Below are 20,759 nucleotides of genomic sequence, written 5' to 3' on the forward strand. Positions count from 1 at the left end.
GATATTTTCATTTACGACAATTTGTTTACGTTCGCGACGCATGACGGTGGGCTAGACAAAACAATACCACTGCGGAAGAGGCAGTTAAACATGGGGTACGATTTTTTCCTGGCTTAGTGCTTGTTTTCATTGTTATCTATAAAAATGTAGCGCTGGTGTAGTCTGAAAGCAATAATTCAACATTTGAATGCAATTTACATGAACACGTTCAACAAAAGAGTCATGTTTCCGATTATCAAAAGCTTCAAACGAGTATTATTGTTTGTGTACACCGAATCACTTAGTTGCGCTCAATAATTCTTCGTTGGAAAAATATATTGGAAACCCTTGGAACCCCCAAGTTACCACGCCAGATGCAAACTGATTGACCTCGATTTATTATCTGTCTGTCGCGACGTCAGCAAGGCTGACTTTTGTGGCTGATCTCCTCCAATCAAGAATAGACTGCTCCGAGCTCTTACAGCTTTTACAAATAGATATCCATCGCCGTAATCTTAAAAAAACTACTCTTTTCTTAGGACTCCCTATGCTAGAACTAATTATGGGTATAACGAGCCTTTTGCCAGCATGTACCGAATATTCAACCACTGTTCATTTCATTCGACTTTGATCTATCACGAAACCTTGTTCCTAAGGTTACTATCTAATTTGTTTTATTCAGTTTAGAAATGCTATGTATAAGTGAAATGTATCATTTGGATGATTGTAATCTGTTGATGCTAAAGATGAGGAGGTTTTATGCCTGTTGGAGAGCAAGTTTGACAGAAACTAACTCCACCGGGCTTTTCCCTGCTCCAAATAAACAAATAAACTAGCATACTAAGGAGTACATGATAAAGATGTTGAACATCGCCATAAATAGCCTAGCTTCTAAAGGTTTCAAAGTAAATGTGTAGATAGCTAGAAAAGGCAACTATGACAAAAATTCCTGAATCGTTCTCCAGCAGGCATAAAACCTCCTCATTTTTCATATTAACAAAGTATCATTATGGTACACTGATGTTTTTTTACTATACCAAAGCATACTCATGCGATATATAGCTAGCTCTAGTACCACTTTTCTATACGTTTCGTTTTCGACTCTTCAATGCAAAACTGTTTAAGTAAGTTCATCAGCCTCCATTATAGCTGAACTTGAATTGCTTAGCAGACGTAAGGTACATCTGTTTTTTAGTATCTTCGCCTAAATTGTGTCAAACGAAAAAAGTTCTACAACTATCACGATAAGAAATCGAAGAACAATCGGTACCATGAATTTGCTATTAAAAAAACCAGTTTTAACCCACCTAGTGGTGTAATGATGCCTTTCTCATATCAATCATAACATATAACATATAATACTGTGATTTTCTTCAAAATAATCATCTTCAATTCTTGAAAAACAAAAAGGTTTGTTCGTTTCACTATTGCAGCTACTTTCGAATTCGGAATCCGGGAACCGGTATAACCGAAAATGGTTCGAGAAAAGTGACTGAGATCCATTTTCGAGTCTATGGCTACGATCTCCGGTTGTTCATCGAAAACCGGGAAGCAGAAAAGCCGAAATTAATTTGTTTGGCCGTCTACTAACAATGACTACCGATTGTAACAATTTTGAGGAAAGTTTAGACATTATTTAACATTTTATTTCCGGTAGCTTCCGGAATCAGTAACTGGGAACCAGGATAGCATCAGTTATCAGTTTGTTAGGCCGTTTACTGATAATGGCTATCAAATGGAGTAGTTTTGGGGTCAGTTTAGCATTTTTTTCCTTTTTCATATAGAAAGGTTAGGCAATCACTGTGAAACCTGACTTTTGAACCGAGGCCCAGAGGGCCGAGTGTCATATACCATTCGACTCAGTTCGTCGAGTACGGTGTATGTGTGTGTGTGTGTGTGTGTGTGTGTGTGTGTGTGTGTGTGTGTGTGTGTGTGTGTGTGTGTGTGTGTGTGTGTGTGTTTGTGTGTGTGTTTGTGTGTGTGTGTGTTTTTTTGTTTTTTTTTACAAGGTGAAATACCTACTTATGTACTTTCCCAGTTCACGCGCTCAGTAGTTGTCAAGCTACCGCTATTGTGAACCAGCGAGTGGGACTGGCTAACCTTACCCACTAAAACACCTTGGACATCTTGCCTTGATCCCCCCGGAACTAAGCTAAGCTCAATACTTCGGGGGAGGCTGTGCTCATGCACTTCTTCGTTTGGGAGAAAATGAGCTCCTGAGTTTCTATCTTTATCCCTCTCGATCCACCTTTGGCGCCTCGACAACCCAATGCCGCTACGTCGCACCGCACTACTCAACTGATCCCCGACGATGGATCTAGCCTACACCGACTGAGAGTTTCCCCTTTCACGCCACGCGGGACACCCGAAGGAGTGCCGAGGTCTGCTCTGCGATTCCAGTTGGAGCATGGCGTCCGGTTCGCTGATGCCCCGACGACTCGAATCGGTGTTGTGGCGTCTGCTCGACTAGTCCCCGGTGATGGATCTAGCCTACACCGACAGAGAGTTCCCCGACGATGGAAGTTCTCCCGAAACCGACGTTTTCGATACCCGTCTACGGCCCGACCGTAAGGATGCCTGGGTCGATCCAATGATGCCGGTTGGAGGATGGCTTCCGGTTCACTGGTGCCCCGACTATCTTAACGGTGCTACGCCACGATCTACTCGTCTAATCCCCGATGAAAGATCTAGACTACACCGACGGAGAGTTCCCCGGCGAAAGAGGCTCTCCCGACACCGAGTCCCCTGTTGCACCACTCGGGACACACGAGAGAGTGCCGAGGTCGGTCCGGCGATTCCAGTTGGAGCATAGCTTCTGGTTGGCTGGCGCCCCGACGACACAAGTCGGTGTTGTGGTGGCTACTCGGCTAGTCCCCGCCGAAGGATCTAGCCTACCGCGACAGAGAGTTCCCCGACGCTGGAAGTTCTCTCGAAACCGACGTTCCGAAACCGGTTTACGACGCGCCTACTCAACTAGCCCACGGTGGTGGGTCTAGCCTACCCGACGGAGAGTTTCCCGGCGAAGAAACCTGTCCCGAAAACCGAGCCACATTCCACACGCTTCGTCCGTCTTCTTAGGGTGCCGAAAACAGTCCGGCATTTTTCGTCTTTGGACCTAGGTCATTTGACGCTGCTCTTCTCGCCAACTCCTCTGCAGTGTGGACATAATCTGAACAACTGTCCGGTTCACCGCGTTCCATTTTCCTTCGTCACTGCACATCCTCTGAACGATGTTCTCCACGCTGACATCGGCGCCAACGATGGCAGTCATTTCGCTACGCGGTTGGATAAACCGTGGGCAGCTGAATATTACGTGCTCCGGCGTTTCTTCTGTTTCCTGGCACTCCACACACAACGGCGACCTTGCGTGACCAAATCTGTGCAAATATTGCTTAAAACAGCCATGTCCAGACAGGAATTGCGTCAGTTGAAAGTTTACCTCGCCGTGCACTCGAGTTGTCCAAACCGACAGGTTAGGAATTAATCGATGCGTCCACCTTCCCTTCTCCGCGTTGTCCCACTGCTGTTGCCATTTAGTGAGCGTGTTGGCTCTCTCTCTGCTCCGGGCTCGTCCTGTGCCTTGATCCCTGTAGCATAGGCTATCCTCTTCCAGTAGCAGACATATGGGGATCATTCCGGCTATCACGCGCACAGCGTCTGACGATATTGTTCGGTACGAACTTGTCACGCGCATTGCCATCAGTCTGAAAGTGCGGTTCAACTGGGCTCGGTTCCTTGCTGTTGTCAATGCCATCGACCACGCTGGAGCTGCGTATCGTACGATCGATGATGACACGCTCGCCAGTAACCTCCTCTTGCTACTGACAATCGCGGAATTATTGGGCATAATCCGAGATAACGCCAATATCACCTTCATTGCCTTCTTGCATATGTAGTCAACGTGACTATTAAAGTTCAGTCGATCGTCCAGTATAGCGCCCAGATGCTTGACCTCACGCTTCGAATTGATGATGCACTCACCGACCGAGATGCTCGCATGTTGCACCGCTTTTCGGTTGCTGATGATGACCATTTCAGTCTTTTCATGTGCCAGCACAAGCTTCTTTTCCCGCATCCAATTCTCAACGACGTCTACTGCCTCCATGGCGAGAACCTCCACCTCTTCTCGAGACTCGCCGATTACTAGGAGCGCCACATCATCCGCAAAGCCGACAATCCTAACTCCCCTGGGCAGATTTAGCTTCAGCACTTCGTCGTACATAATGTTCCACAACGTGGGACCATGGATCCCTGTGGAACGCCAGCCGTGATAGACATATTTACGTATCCGGCGTCTGTCTCGTATATCAGCGTCCGGTTCTGAAAATAACTTTTCAGAATCTGACATAGGTACTATGGTATCCTCAACCTGTGCAGAGAGTCGGCTATTTCTACCCAGCACTGTTGAAAGCGTTTTTCACGTCCAATGTGACCACCGCACAGTAGCGGTTTCCCCTTTTCTGCTGCTTCTGGGCCTTTTCCATGGTTTCCATGACCACTCGTATGGCTTCTACAGTGGACCTGCCTTTCCGGAATCCGAACTGCATGTTCGACAGACCGTTCTCGCCCTCAGTGTACTTCGTGAGCCTGTTAAGGATCACTCTCTCCAGCAGTTTTCCGACTGTGTCCAACAAGCATATAGGCCTATATGCTGACGGATCGCCGGGTGGTTTGCCTGGCTTTGGTAGCAGCACCAGCTTCTGCCGCTTCCAGATGTCAGGGAAACTACCATCCTCCATGCATTTTTGGAATGTAGTCCTGAACATGTCTGGATTCTCCAGAATCGCAGCTTTAAGGGCCACATTTGGAACCCCGTCCGGGCCTGGAGCCTTCTTCACCGGTAAGGCTTTCGCTACAGCAAGCAGCTCCTCGTTTGATACTCGGATTTCGTCGCCGCGGACATCCTGTACGTCGTACAGTACTGGCGGCCATATCGTAGGCTCATGCTTCGGGAACAGGGTCTCGATTATAGTTTTCATCCTTTCCGGGCACCTATAGTGGAACTGCTGGACCTTTCATCTTTGCCATGGCCATCTTATAGGCATTACCCCACGGATTCTCGTTGGCGTTGTTGTTCAGCTCTTCTAAACACTCTTTCTTGCTGAGCCTGATTGCCTTGTTGAGTGCGGCTCTTGCTATTCTATAGGGCAACCTTCTTTCCTCCCTTTCGCCGCTGTTTCTAGCTCTCCGCATCCTTCTCCTGGCATGTAGACAACGTGCCCGCAGGTCAGCGATCGTCGAATTCCACCAGTACGCCGGACGTCGCCCATTTCTGGGTTTTCCCATTCTAGGCATGGTTGCATCACACGCACGTGATAGTGTTGCAGTCAGCTCTTCCGCGCTGAGGTTTATTGTGTTACGCTCGAGCCTCAGTGCTTCCACAAATACGTCCTTGTTAAAGTTCGCTGTTTTCCACTTCCGCTCACCAAACTGCGTTCTGCTTGATTCCACCTGCGAGTCGCGCCCAACACAATACCGGATCGCTTGGTGATCGCTGTGGGTGTATTCTTCGCACACTCTCCAGTCCATGCTCCTTATCATTCCCGGGCTGCAGAAAGTGACATCTATGATGGACTCTCGACCATCCTTACGGTAGGTGGTAGTGGTACCGTCGTTGGCAAGATCTACGTTCAGCTTAGCTAGGGCCTCCAGAAGACTGCTTCCCCTTGAGTTCGTGAGGCGGCTGCCCCATTCGACCGCCCAGGCATTGAAGTCACCAGCTACTACTACTGGTCTTCGGTCGGTTAGCTCTTCCGTTAGTTTGTCCAACATCCGGTTGAACTGTTCGATCGTCCATCGTGGAGGTGCATAACAACTACAGATGAAGACTCCGTTGATTTTGGCTATAACAAACCCTTCATCTGCGCAGTGCACCACTTCTTGAACGGGGTATTTTCCCACTGCCCATATCGCTGCTGTTTTGGCTCCGTCTGATGTCCAGTTTCCATCTCCGGGTGGAATTTGGTATGGCTCCGAAATTATCGCAACATCGCATCTATGTTCCGCAACAGATTGCCGCAGAAAATGTTGTGCCGTATCACAGTGGTTGAGGTTGATTTGCACTACCTCCACTGGGACTTCGTTGCACTCGCTCGTTTGAAGGCCGGGCATCTGCTACCGCCTGTAGGATGTTTGTTATCCCCCCTGGCAGCGCAAATTAGGCATTTCGGAGGCTTCATGCAATCCTTTGCCTTGTGACCTTCCTCGCCACACCTTCTGCATAGTTTGCTCCTATCCGGCCCTTGACAGTTCCGTGCGAAGTGACCAAAACCCAGACACTTGAAGCACACGTCCGGTAGCTGGGAAACGCTCAGTGGGCACACAGACCAACCCACACATATTTTCTCCACTTTCAACGCTTTATTAGCTGCATCTACTGGCAGATTAATTGAGGCTACCTTGGTGCCGTCAGGTCCATTCCTGATACGGATGGTCATCTGGACCTCTCCTAGCTCGCATTGCTCCTTCAGGGCTAATTTTACATCCTCCTCCGTAGTAATCTTGTCCAGATCTTTAAACCGGAGAGTCGCTTCCGGGCACAAGGCTCTTACTTCCACCTTGTTTCCGAGGGCTTTCTCGGTAAGCTCCTTGTACGAGATGCTGCCTGCTTTGGGGTTTCTTTTCAGCTCGAGAAGCATCTCACCATTACGAGTGCGCCTGACCTTTTGCACGTCTTCCTCTAGCTCCTTAAGATCCGGGTTCATCCGCATAACGCGTAGGACTTCGGCGTACGAGTCGTCGCTCGCTTTGACGATGAGAGCCTCGCTGTTATTCCTCATCCTGACGACCTTACGTTTTTTGGGCGGTTTTTTTTTGCTCGCTTTCTCCTTTTTTTTGCCGGCGACCTGCCATTCAGTGCGGCTGTTTACCGCGTCGGATGCTTCTGGTGGTAGTTTAGCTCCAGTGACACGGGCATCCTTGTGTCTCTTGGGACCACCAGGCGATGCCCTTGGCCTCTTTGGTGTGAAGAAGGGCGTGGACTGCACCCCAGGGGGGACACTACTCGCCGTGTTGACCTCCCTCGTAGCTGTGTCGGCTTCTGCCCTTTGCATTTGCGCTGCGCGACGTGCCTCTAAAGCAGTTTTCGCCGCTAACAACTCCTTCTCCCCAGCTTCTGCTCTCTGCACTACGTTTTTCCACTCCTTTACAGCAGAACCAAGAGCGCCTTGGAGCTTAATCACCAACGCCTTGATGTCTTTGTGCACGTTACTTCTCTTATCCACATACTCGTGCAGCTCGTCCACCAACTTTTTCGCTGCCTCTACCCTCGGTGGTTGTGGTGGTTCCACGCGCTATACTGCTGCTGACCCTGCTGCTCGTTCGTGTGCTGCTTTTGCACCTGCTGGGTTTGCGGCGGCGGTGTCCTCACCAAGCCACTCTTGACAAACGGATTTGTCACTTCTTTCTCAACTTCGATTTCGATTACTTCCATTCTGCAGGGTCCCCACTCCGGGCCGCTATCTCCACTCGTTGTAGTAGTCGCTTATGATCCCTAGGTTATCTTTGCGAGCAGGGAGGCCTAGCGAGGGTTGAACACGTACCTTCATAGGGTTCGTGTCCAGAGCCGGATCAGCGTAAGCCAGGAGTGCTCTCAACTGGGCCTACTACCCACCTTAATTGGTGCGAGTATTGAACGTACCCGGAGGCCTGCCAAGGTTTTAACGGGACGGAGGCAGACGTACTGTTGGCCCGCTCGCCGTTTCAAGTCGGTATCACCCTTCCTTACTCAGGGAACAGAACAGCACGAATGTCAGCCCATCATCGTCATCCGATCCGTTATCCGCATCATGTCCGTTGTTGTTCGCCGTGGCCAGTATATAATAATCAGGGTCTTACTGGTATCGAACCTGATGTGCCGGTTGGCATTCCTGCTGGGCTTGTGTGCTTTGAGCGGTACACAGTCGCTTTGCTAGGGCCTACTTGCGGACACATGCAGCTTTTTATAGAAGTTCAACAGAGCCCACTGCCGAACCCCACCACATCCTAGGCAGGCCTCCTAACTCGCAGTGGCCATGGGGAGGGGTCGTTAAGCCCTTGGACTAGTCGCTGCTGCCCCGCGTGTTTGTGTGTGTGTGTGTGTGTGTGTGTTTGTGTGTGTGTGCTTGTGTGTGTGTGTGTGTGTGTGTGAGTGAGTGTGTGTATGTATGTATGTATGTAACATTTTTTTTGCATTCACTTTTCTCGGAGATGGCTGAATCGATTTTCATGAACATGAATAAAAGGTCTTGTACCCCCCACACAAAGTTCCTAAATTTCATTCGAATCCGACTTTCGGTTTTGGAAGTACAGGGTGATATGTGTAAAAAAAATGAAAATAAGTGCACTTACTTTTCACAGAGACGGCTGAACCGATTTGTGCAAACTTAGATTCAGATGAAAGGTACAATTGTCTTATACAAAGTTTCTGAATCTTATTGTGATCCGACTTCCGGTTCCGGAGTTACAGGATAATTAGTGAAAAAAATCTTATTTTAACTTACTCCCTCACTTTTCTCAGAGATGGTGTGACCGATTTTAACAAACTTAGATTCAAATGAAAGGTACCATGGTCTCATGCAAAACTGCTAAATTTCATCCGGATCCGACTTCCGGTTCAGGAATTAGATGGTGAAGTGTGTTAAAAATTTTATACCGTCACTTGAAGCGGCAAAAAAAAACGTTGACAAATTTCTTAACTTGCCTCGAAACTATTCCAATCGGTCAGTTCGCTTTCACATCTCATCCATGTCAGTCGATAAAACAAAACCGCTTACGTTCGGGACGGAAGAAACCACGTACAGTATGAACAACAATGGCGCATCTACAGCAACTAGCAACGAACTCGAGACGGAAATGAACAACAATACCACCGATGCGGCAATGGATGACGAGACGAGCCACGAACAAAGTGCCCCTCAATCCTCGCAGGAGGGAAATGGAAGCTCCTCTCCCTCTAGAAAAAGGGTGACAACGAGATCCAATACCAAAAAAAAATTATTTCAAAAATCGGCTCAATCGGCCACGTAAAGCTTGTACGCAAATAGGCCTGAATAAAAATATCTTTTAAATAAAAAAAAATAAATATTCCAATTGGTAGCCATTGTCAATAGACAACCAAACAACCCGATTCCGGCTATGCTGGTTCTCGGTTTATGATACCGGAAGCAGCGTAAATAAAAAGTAAAATAATTTCTAAACTTGCCTCAAAATTATTTCAACCGGTAGTAATTGTCAGTGGACGGCTAAACATGAATTTGGCTTTCTTGTTTATTCTTGGGTTTTTGATGAATGACCGAAGATAGTTGCTATAGACTCAAAACTGGATCTCAGTCACTTTTCTCGAACCAACTTCGACTATACCGGTTCCCGGATTCCGGTTTTGAAAGTACCTGCATTAGTGGAACTCTTTTTGTTTCCTCAGAGATGGCCTAACCAACCTGAGTACTGTTTCACTCTGTAGGTTATACTAGTTTATGGACAAACCTTGTTATTTTTTAGAATCAAAGAAAATTATTTAAAAGAATACCACACATTTATGTATGAGAGTATGTGAGATATGAGAAATGCATCATTCCACCACTATGTGGATTAAAACAAGTTTTTGTTGCTGTTTCGCCCCACTAAGTGATGGTATAAAGGCTTTTAAACACTACCCTATAATTCCGAAACCGGACCCAGAATAGAATTTCGAAGTATTGTAAAGAACCATAAGACCATTTATTTGATTCTAAGTTTTTTTTTAAATCGGTTACGCCATCTCTGAGAAAAGTGAGTAAGTAACTTGAAATTGGAATTTTTACACTATTCACTTTATAATTCTGGCACCGGGAGTCATATCCAAATGACAGTCAGAAATGTTGTGAAGATCCATAAGACCACTCATTTGAATCTAAGTTTGTCATAATCGGTCACGCCATCTCTGAGAAAAATTAGTACACATATTTTGATATTTTTGCATATTTTACCTCGTAACTCCGAAACCGAAATTCATATCCGAACAAAATTGAGGAATTTTGTATGGGACTACAGGAGCTCTCTTTTGAATCTCGGTTCAGCCAAGTTAATGCATGCCCTCGGGATCTTAGAGCTTAAGCAATGTGCCTTTAAATTCCATAATTCCAGAACCTGAACTCGGATCCTTATAATATTCAGAAATTTTGTATGGGACCACAAGACCTTTCATTCAGTGGCGTGCCGAGGAAATTTGGCGCCCGGGGCAAAAAAAGAGATTTGTTGATTTGCCGCCGGAAAAATGATTAGAGGTCGCAAGGATTAGTTTGCCGTCCCCCTAAAACTTTGCGCCCGGGGCCCTCTTTTAATGAAAATGAACACAAGTTGGCAGTACCTGTTTTTCATACAGCCTTCAATGTGTGTAAACTGAACATAATCAATAGGGTGCCAATACTTTAGCGTCATCTCCAATTTCGTTAAGCGGTAGTGTTTAAAAGTTTAAACACTTTATAAAAAAAAGTCTCTATGTAAAAATTTAACTAAATCGGATATGGGCAGGGGGTGTCGCCCGGTGTTCAAAGTTTGAAACTTTTCGCGTATCTGAAACCTGGAAACAGTTACCATCACAGAAATTTTTCACACATTGGTCATGGATGATCATTTTAAACGGAAAAAGCTGTCAAAATTTGATCCGAAGTGTTTGATTTGGTTGGCCATATGAACTTGAAAAAAAAAACGACAAGTGAGCCAAAGTCACCATTAACGGTTTAATTTACATAACAGAGTGTTTCCAACATTGAATTTTGCCGTTATTGAGAAAGCACCATAGGGACGTAGCATAACGTTTGGATTAATTTGGCTTCATGTCACTATTTACTCTAGAAACAAACAGAGGGCTTTAGGGTATTCTTTTTTCGAAAACCAAATAAGTGTTAAGCGGCTAGTTTGCGCGAATTTTGTATATAAGGACATAATCGCTCACCAAACACTAAACCGCATGACAAATATCTTTTGATAATTAGTAAGAAATTGCTCCCTGTCAGTTTCACGATATCAAACGATGACTTCCCCAGTTGATTCCAAGCACAAGCAGTCACTGGAAGGTGTTCATTTTGGAAACGTTTGCTGCAGCAGTTCCGATTTCAGTGATGCTTTGAATTACGAACTGCAGAATTCCAACCATTTCAAAGCAGATTTCAACAAGCGTTTTCACATTTAAGCGTCGATTACGTCCGGCACTCGAGCGTCGTCAGCCAAACTATAGTCACTTCATGAACAAACATACCAACTAGCACTAGCCCATCGCCGGTTCGCCTATTATGCAGAGGTGTTATCATACATCCTGGCAGCGTCCAATATGTTCCCTTGGTATTTAGGGCGATGAGGCGAGAGAAAAATGTACACCCTCCCAGGGCAGTCTTGGGACATTCTGCTCGACGCGGGTTAGAAAGCAACAAGCGCCGACAAAAACATTCCCCTTCCTTTCCCACCTCACCAACCACCAACCACCAAATCCGCTGAAAGCGTCACGATGGTTATGCAAATGTTCGTGGCCATCAAGGGAAGGAAACATCTCTTCATCATACGGTCGTTGTGCACGCGGTGGCGCCACCATCGCCAAGTACACTAGTGATATGACCGCCACCACAGTGAAGGTTATGCTTGCAGTTTTCTGGTGGATGGTTGACAGTGACACGTGTGGGTGTTTGGTTCGTTTCGTGTCATAGCGGATCAAAGGATCAGTACATTTTAGAGGATTCGCTACACTCGTGAAAAACGTAGTGAAATGTTCGGTTATCGATCGAGGTTGGTTGATTCAATGCTGTATCGTAATTCGAATACCTGATAAAATTATGATCGACTTGCACACTTTAAATGAAACTGTGTACATGTCTTCAGTACGACAAACTATAAATTTTGCACGAAAAGAGAGATCGTTTAAAAAATCATTAAAGAAATTCAATTGAACATTCTAAGACTAAATACACTAAGAATAAAAGTATGCATTTTAAGAAAAACTAACCGAAAACATAGAAAAAGATGCATACGTATTACTTGTGGCAATATATGAATATCAAACTCATTATAGAAATCATGAATTGCTGTTGATTTGATAAGCGTTCTTTTAAAAACTGAAAAGTTGCAGCAAAAACTCTTTCGTCTTCGACACATCAGTACAGTAGCAGTTCATGTTGAACTGCTAATGTCACCTGGCGCTTCAACCAGTTTAAAGATTTAGAAACAATTCTCATAGAAATATTAAATTAAAAAAAATAGATTCAGGTAGAATACCCCCTTAACTGTTTATTTTTCATTGAACACTTGAAGTTTTGCAAATATTATTGAATTGTTTTTTATTTGTCTCAGTTGTAGCTTCTTCATTTTTGAAATGACACTAATCGTATTATCATCGATCATTGCTTTTACTTTTATACACGTTTCGTCGTAGTTTCTATTGAACTGTTAGAGCAACTTAGTAGTTTAACATGAACAGCTAAACAGACGTAAAGTTTTACTCTATTGAAGTTACACTTTTTCGAAATAATTTTGGTATTCATTAGTTAATCTAAACACTGTTTTTATCAAGCGATTTGTTATTATAAATTACATTTAATAAAATACATTTTTTGTACATGACCTACATCACTTTTATTCAATATAGTATAGCTGGCTATTGGTTGAACTCATGGAAGAGAAAGGAGTCTAACATAAAATATAATTTAAATTGGATCTCCATTGAACTTAATGAAATGATATAGAAGTTACATGTAAGAAAGGCAAGAATGTCGCGAACTGGGATATTGGATAGTCTACCTTAAGTACGCAAGGAATTTATTAGTCGCGATCTGACATCACGATACTCCACGCATGTCCAAACGACATGATCAATATCGCGGTAACCTTCGCCACAAGCACAATGATTAGTCTCGGAAAGTCCAATTCGAAGGAGATGTGCATCTAACGTGAAATGATTGGGCATGAGTCTGCACATCACACGAATGAAGTCCCTACTCACGTCCAGTTTTCTGAACCATGTAGATATTTAAGGAATAAATGAGTGCATCCACCGACCCAGATCATCTTTATCCCAAGAAGTTTGCCAGCTGGCAAGTGTTCGTTGGCGAGACGCGCTATAGAATTCGTTGAAAGCAATCGGTCGCTCATAAATTTCACCCTCAATAGCACCACGTTTGGCTAAACTATCGGCTCTTTCATTGCCTGGCATGAAGCAATGAGCCGGGACCCAAACTATTGTGAATTGATAATTATTATTCAAAATGTCGTTCAGATAATGTTTTATTTTGCCCAAGAAAAACGGTTCATTTTTTCCAGAAGCGTTTGAGCGAATGGCTTCAATTGCACTCAGGCTATCTGTGAAAAGAAAATAATGGTTTGGAGATAGTGTGACGATTACACTCAAACTATAATGAACTGCTGCTAAATCTGCCATATAAACAGATGCAGGTAAATGAAGCCAAAACATTATTGTTGAAAATACCAAACCCAATAGCCTCTTCAATTCATGATCCGTCCGTGTAAAATATTTTCTCCGAGTCAATATGCCTGAACTTACTTGTAAATATTTTTGGGATTTTCATCGAGCGTAGGTGTTCCGGGATTCCACGCACTTCGCGCTGCATGGATGTGTCGAAAAATAAAGTTGAGTCAGGGATATTTAGAAGGTTGTCACGGATAGGAATATATCTTGAAGAGTCGATTTCCTGTGACATATGCTTAAAATATACTGTCATGAATCTTGTTTGTGATTGAAGCTCAACTAGCCTTTCGAAGTTATCAATAACTAGGGAATTCAGTACCTCACATCTTATTAGCAGTCGCGATGAAAGCTCCCAAAAACGATCTTTCAGGGGAAGAACTCCCACCAGAACTTCAAGACTCATTGTATGTGTCGAATGCATGCAGCCTAAGGCAATTCACAAACAACGATACTGAATTCGCTCTAATTTGATAATATGAGAGTTTGCAGCGGAACGAAAGCAAACGCATCCATATTCCATCATTGAAGGTATCGTTGTCTGATACAATTTTATTAGATCCTCCGGATGAGCACCCCACCAAGATTCTGCTATTGTTCGAAGAAAATTTACTCTTTGTTGGCATTTTGTTATCAGATACCTAATGTGTCCTCCTCACGTGCATTTGGAATCAAACCACACCCCGAGGTATTAGAAAGTCAAAACCTGTTGGATAATTCTTCCCATCATATAAAGCTGAAGCTGCTGAACAGCCCAAACGGACAAGTTATCTAAGGTATCTTGCAATGGTTTTTGCAGATCAATAGCTTTGGGTTCAGTAACTAAAACCACACCATCATCTGACAATTGTCAATGTCAATGTCATTCACTAGCTAATTCTGAATGTTGCCAAATCGCCATGTGAAAAATACATGCATTTCTCTGACAAAAGGTTGCCCAAATAATTATTTATAATCGCTGAAAGTCCACGTTGATGAAGCTTGTCTGAAAGAACATCAATGGAAATTGAATCAAATGCTCCTTTGATGTCTAAAAATACAGATGCCATTTGTTGTTTTTGAGCGAAGGCAATTTGGATGTCAGACGAAAGTAATGCAAGGTAACCATTCGTACCTTTATTCCTACGGAAGCCAAACTGAGTATTTGACAACAAACCGTTCGTCCAAGTGTCGAGACGTCGAAGAATATTTTTTTCGAACAATTTTCTGATGCCGGACAACATTGCAATGGGTCTATATGAGTTGTGATTGGAAGCTGGTTTCCCCGGCTTTTGAATGGAGATAACTTTCACTTGCCCCCAGTCAGGTGGAACAATATTTTGCTAATGAAACTTGTTGCACAATTCCAACAAATGTCTTTTTGCAAGGTCAGGCAGATTCTTCACCAAGTTGAATTTAATTCTGTCCAACCCAGGAGCGTTATTGTTACAAGACATGAGTACAATGGAAAATTTCATCATTGAAAAGAAGCTATCAATAGAAGCATTATTTAGAGAAGACTCCCTAAAAATGGTATGCGTAGGAACAGAATCTGGACAAACTTTCTTCGCAAAAACAAATATCGATCGGTTCGAGTATTCCTTACTCTCATTTCCTACGTTACGATTCCTCATTCGTCTCGCCGTATTCCAAAGAGTGCTCATTGAGGTTCCTTCGACAAAATGTCTCCAATGGCTACATTTCTGGGCCCGAAGTATGCTCTTATACTTGGTTTCTAAAATCAAGAATTTTTCAAAATTCTGAGGAGTTCCGCCTTCTCTTTTTAAAAACGTCTTGAAACCATTTTGTTTCGCGTGTTTAGCAATACTTGTTTTAAGCATTTCTGCATATGTGCGCTTAGACCTTGCTTTTAAAGAAAGCTTCATTTGATCTTTACGCAACTCAAATGCAGCGCATACTGAGAGATCATGAGGACTCTCCCCACAATAAACACATTTTTCAATATCTTTATCGCAAAGATTATCCTTATGAGGCCCTTGACATTTTATACATTTAGATTTGTTACTACAATAAGTAGCTTTATGGCCGATTTTTTTACAGTTCGTGCAATTCATAACATGCGGTACGAAAAGCCGAACAGGAAGACGAATTTTATCGATATAGAAATGGCTAGGCAACGCAGATCCGGCAAATGTTACTCGAAACGAATCTGAGGGACGATAAGACTTAATTCCATCGACAATAGATGCTGAGTACAATTGCTTGCACTCGAGTATCTTGACTCCCTCAAGCATGGAATATTTGAAACGACCAACTCCATTTTTAAGTAAATCATCGACTATCAGACTTGCTTCAGTGACAACACCGTCAATTTTCACCTCCTTCGATGGAATGTAAATTCTATATTCAACAGCAAATAATTTACAGGTTACATTTTCGTTCGCCTGTTTCAAATCGTTAACAACAACTCTAATTTTATCTCCATTAACTCTAGAGATTTATACAACTTCGGAAAAATTTGATGTCAAATCCGTAGTAATTCACATCAAATTTAATACCTTTTCTTTTTTAGAAAATAAATGGTAACCTCTTTATAATGTTTAGCCCTGGGAGTATTTAAGATCTTATTAGTATCTGGAATCGGATTCGGATGATGTTCCATGAGATTATCCATCACATTAACTGTTCTTTTTGTAAATTAATAATTTCAAAATGTACTTATGTATAGTAAAAATGTCAGTTGTAATAGAAATAAAAAAATTAAATTTAATTGAATCTACCTTGCTGCTGTTGTCTCTGTTCCTCTATCGTAAAGAACGACGTGAAGCTCATCCAACGATTTCCAATTGGCAGTCTTTTGGTATCGTTTTCTGCTATCTCAGTTGCTCTGTCGTTGTTGTGGTCACCACTGAACTTGGTGTGCTGCCTGTATCTGAACCCAGGTACAGCTCTATTGCTCTTGGTGGCGATCAAATGTGATTCTTGCAGTGTAGCACCTCGCGATATAACAGATCGGCTGAAAAGTTCGTATCGTTTCTATGAGAGGGCGCCACTAGAATTAAATCCATACCATTTTCAGTTGGTACCAACCTTCAAAAGATACGTGTATAAATTTGACAGCTGTCTGATTTTTAGTTTGTGAGATATTGCATTTTGAGTGAAGCTACTTTTGTTATTGTGAAAAAAATGGAAAAAAGGTATTTCGTGTGTTGATGAAACACTACTTTTTGATGAAAAAAAGTGCCGCCGATACCAAAAAATGGCTTGAAGAGTGTTATCCAGACTCTGCACCGGGCGTAGCAACAATTCGTAAGTGGTTTGCAAAATTTCGTACTGGTCGTTATGAGCACCGAAGACGATGAACGCAGTGGACGTCCAAAAGAGACTGTTACCGATGAAAACGTGAAAAAAAATCCACAAAATGATTTTCAATGACCGTAAAGTGAAGTTGATCGAGATAGCTGACACCCTGAAGATATCAAAGGAACGTGTTGGACATATTATTCACGAATATTTGGATATGAGAAAGCTTTGTGCAACATGGGTGCCGCGCGAGCTCACAATCGATCAAAAACAACAACGAATTGATGATTCTGAGCAGTGTTTGGAGCTGTTATATCGAAATAAAACCGATTTTTTTCGTCGATATATAACAATGGACGAAACATGGCTCCATCACTTCACTCCGGAGTCCAATCGACAGTCAGCTGAGTGGACTGCACGCGATGAACCGAACCCAAAGCGTGGAAAGACTCAACAATCGGTCGGTAAGGTTATGGCGTCTGTATTTTGGGGTTCGCATGGTATAATTTTCATCGACTACCTTGAAAAGGGAAAAACCATCAATAGTGACAATTATATAGCGTTATTAGAGCGTTTGAAGGACGAAATTTAAAAAAAACGGCCTCATTTGAAGAAGAAAAAAGTTTTGTTTTATCAAGACAATGCACCGTGTCACAAGTCGATGAAAACCATGCTGAAATTGAACGAATTGGGCTTCGAATTGCTCCCTCATCCACCGTATTCTCCAGATTTGGCCCCCAGTGACTTTTTCCTGTTCTCAGACCTCAAGAGAATGCTCGCTGGTAAAAAATTTAGAAGCAATGAAGAGGTAATCGCTGAAACTGAGGCCTATTTTGAGGCAAAGGACAAATCGTACTACAAAAATGGTATCGAAAAGTTGGAAGATCGCTATAATCGCTGTATCGCCTCTGATGGCAATTATGTTGAATAATAAGAACGAGTTTTGGCAAAAAAATGTGTGTTTCTATTAAACGATACGAACTTTTCAGCCGAACTGTTATATCTTCGCACCTGTATGCGATGGCACCTCTGTGCGTATGAACGGGATGGCATTCGCTGCTAGCTTTACAGTCGAGAAACGCCCCGAATATTGCCTTGGCGATTAGCTCCAGCAGTTTTAACTACCTGCAGCCGTCAACTCACGAGCCAGTATAATCGAAACACAACCTCTTCGCTTGAATGGTTTTTAATGAATGCGTTGTCTTCAATTTGAATGTTGTCCTTACTAATAACCGTTTTCTAATCTTACTACAATTCAGTCCGGTGTATGTGTCCATCGTCTTCTCAAAGTTACGTGTTACGACAACGACGTTGATTCTGAAATGACAAAAACACTGATCGGACATTCGATAAATCGTACCACTTGGGACAATCTTCGCTTATCTAATGACATCACAATTAACCTCAAATGTTGAGTTCACTTTAACTCACGCTTTGTCTACGATTCATCAATGTATCGGCAGTTTTTTTTTGGGAACTGCCAGTGCGACTAGACGTAAAGTTGACCTATACTTGATTGACAGCAATGGCGAACTGTAGACATGAGAGGTAATGACTTTGTGTCATTCATCGTTGCCATAATCAGGGAACCCATACTTGTGCTTAATCTACCGTAGCCTATCTAAATCGATGGTGTCATATGCGGCTTCAAAATTACCAAATAGAACTTGATTGTAACCTCCCTTTCGTTTGGAGCGCTCTCGAGAGAAAAACACCTACGGCAGAGTTATAAGTTATTGTACCCCATAGTGACATACGTATCAATTTCAACTCACAGCGAGTGCCACATTGTTAATCCCGAAACCATTCATCCCCGTTTCGTAACCAATAGTTACGAACACAATCTCAATTCCGCTTTGTCAGGTACGGTTCCTGATAGAAGCTCGGCTTTAATTTCCACTGTCGGAATCTTTCGTAAGTGATTACTTTTCCGACCACGCTTCAGGTGATTTAGGGTGACGAATATTTTGCATCGATTATTACTCTACATTTCCACAAAGTTGAATCCAACTCCTTCCTAGACTGGGCACAGGTTGAATTATCATTTCGCTGAAATGGTTTTTCACGTTCCGGCAGACTGCGAACGAAACCTTTTTGGGTCTTTTTGCCATTTCTTAGTTTCGGAAAATTTTATTAATGGAATTTTCACCACATCCCCCCTCGACCAGGAGACTTGATTACTTTTCCTTGGGCATGGACTCTTCTTTACTCTATTAGGAAGTGGTTCGACTATATTTGGAATGTGTTTTTTTCCTCTTTTTCCTACTTTTGGATTAGATGAGATTGACCTGGCTTTCCTCTCGTTAGCATAGCTTCCATAATCATCTAGCCAGCCTCGTCATCATTCTTCATTAGACACAAAAAAAAGTGTATGAAGATTGGATTCGGCTGACTGTCACTGGTGGTAAGTAGAACACAAAAATGATTGGAGAGAAAAGGTTGAAAGTCGATATTTTCGTATACATATTCCATAACAGGAAGCAACTTTATTTACTCGTTTTTCGCTCAATTGAAACAACCTTTTGTCTATTCTGCAAAGTCCGAAAAAGTTGCTATATTATTTGTCACACAAACACACACACACACACTCGCTGCAAAAAGCTGGTATATTGCGGCAAGTAAAAACCGTTGCCGTGGGCAGTGCGGACGCTTCTCGAAAGAAAACTTTTCCGTTGAATGTAGGTTTTTATAAACTTATTTCATGTTCCGCCAGAGCAAACAAGCCGTCTCTAAATCAACCGAATGGTCACGATATTGAGGAGACGGAGACGACGACGACGACCATTTGAATTCAGGACCGAGGGCCTTTTCGATAAGCGGATGTTAAATTGAACGAAAATGGCCGACCGGAGGAACTAGGGGGGGGTCAGGTTTTGGTGAATGTTTATGCTGCAAGTCGCCCGGAAAAAATAAAAGAAACACCATTAAACAACTCTTGCTACGTTGGTACCTATTTCGTACATACTATTTCATTCTGTTGTTTTATGATTGTTTGTTTTTTTTTTGCTCTTTCCATTCAGTATTCAAATATGCTTTCCTTTTTCTGATAATGCTTGCAGCCTGTGGCAATTCTGCATTATTTGTTTTCCATAAGAGTTGAATTGGGTTTTTTTTTCATTTTGTTAGAAAGATTAGCAAAAGCCGTTCTGCAGCCCAGTGAGCCTCACTCAATGCAACGAGCAGCGGACCGAGATCTATCGGGAACACAAAGCAACGTTTCTCGAAATTATTGCTTTCTTTGATAGTCTCCGCAGTCACGGCCGAGGTAATAAAGGCGCTAGAATTACGATCTTATTGACACCGGAGAAGAGGATAGATAAAAGATTTACCAGTATTACGAGTCTTACGAGCATCCGGTTCTGCCATGGTTGAACAACAGTCATTATTTATTCGAAAGCAATAATAGAAAAAGACTGGTGGAATTGTTGCATCTGTGGTCCGTGATATTCATTCAAATGAAATGATTAAATATTAAATTGAATTGATCGAAAAAAAACCAACGGCTGGGGTGGTGCCTTTCATTAAATAATTTCATTCGATAGTTATATCGGAACTGATTAAAAAAAAACTTTCGACGTGCTTTTTTACTATGCCTCGAAGAGTAATTGAAAACCATTTTATTTGGATTGACTAACGTGATTGGAAATTATAGTTAATAGAACTAGATGAATTGGATTCGATGGCGAACAACGGAAGCGTTCGTACGGTTAAATCCTGAAATAGAATGAATTAGCAGATTTTTTTTAGACATTCGGAGAGTCAGAATTGTTTTTTTAAAACATAGAGAGACATGAATTGGTATACCGATTTCACCGGATAGTAGCGTCAAAATGAGCAATAGCTAATACCATCAGAAGTTGTATTGACGATGTGACTATATCTCCATTTCCTAATGCCGTACTGCTTAAAAGTTGAAGCACCTGCAAAAATGTTCCTGAACAAAATTTGAGCTAAATCGGATATGGGTAAGGGATGCGAGTTTGAAAATTTTCGATCTTGAAAAATCTTGAAAAAATTAGAGAGGGTCTACATGAAATTTCCGATATCTAGAATTTATTTTTGATGCCAAAAGACTTAGAATTACATGAAACATCGAATTTCTGGTACTTGG

At 42.7% G+C, this 20,759-nt stretch overlaps 2 protein-coding genes across 2 annotated transcripts in view; one reads left to right on the plus strand and one right to left on the minus strand.

Moving 5' to 3' along the window:
* LOC131436971 (fat-like cadherin-related tumor suppressor homolog) overlaps nt 1-20,759 on the plus strand; it is a 537,375-nt gene that overhangs the window by 23,121 nt on the left and 493,495 nt on the right. The gene's annotated exons all lie outside the window — the stretch shown is intronic.
* On the minus strand, nt 4,972-7,411 carry LOC131433846 (uncharacterized). The gene is made up of 3 exons (XM_058600452.1): nt 7,288-7,411; nt 6,046-7,240; nt 4,972-5,974 (listed from the first exon to the last, which is right to left on the minus strand). Exons 1-3 carry the CDS (start codon nt 7,409-7,411, stop codon nt 4,972-4,974), a joined length of 2,322 nt encoding a protein of 773 aa, XP_058456435.1.

Source organism: Malaya genurostris, chromosome 3 (genome assembly GCF_030247185.1).
Source record: "Malaya genurostris strain Urasoe2022 chromosome 3, Malgen_1.1, whole genome shotgun sequence".
NCBI classification, from domain to species: domain Eukaryota; kingdom Metazoa; phylum Arthropoda; class Insecta; order Diptera; family Culicidae; genus Malaya; species Malaya genurostris.

What these genes read in the sequence shown, in the direction of transcription:
- LOC131433846 (XM_058600452.1), bottom strand. Translation starts at nt 7,411, where the DNA reads ATGGAAGTAATCGAAATCGAAGTTGAGAAAGAAGTGACAAATCCGTTT. An exon ending in GCACACGAACGAGCAGCAGG is followed by an intron (nt 7,241 to 7,287) that starts GTCAGCAGCAGT and finishes CACCGAGGGTAG; the next exon opens with AGGCAGCGAAAAAGTTGGTG. An exon ending in GCAACGAAGTCCCAGTGGAG is followed by an intron (nt 5,975 to 6,045) that starts GTAGTGCAAATC and finishes TGCGGAACATAG; the next exon opens with ATGCGATGTTGCGATAATTT.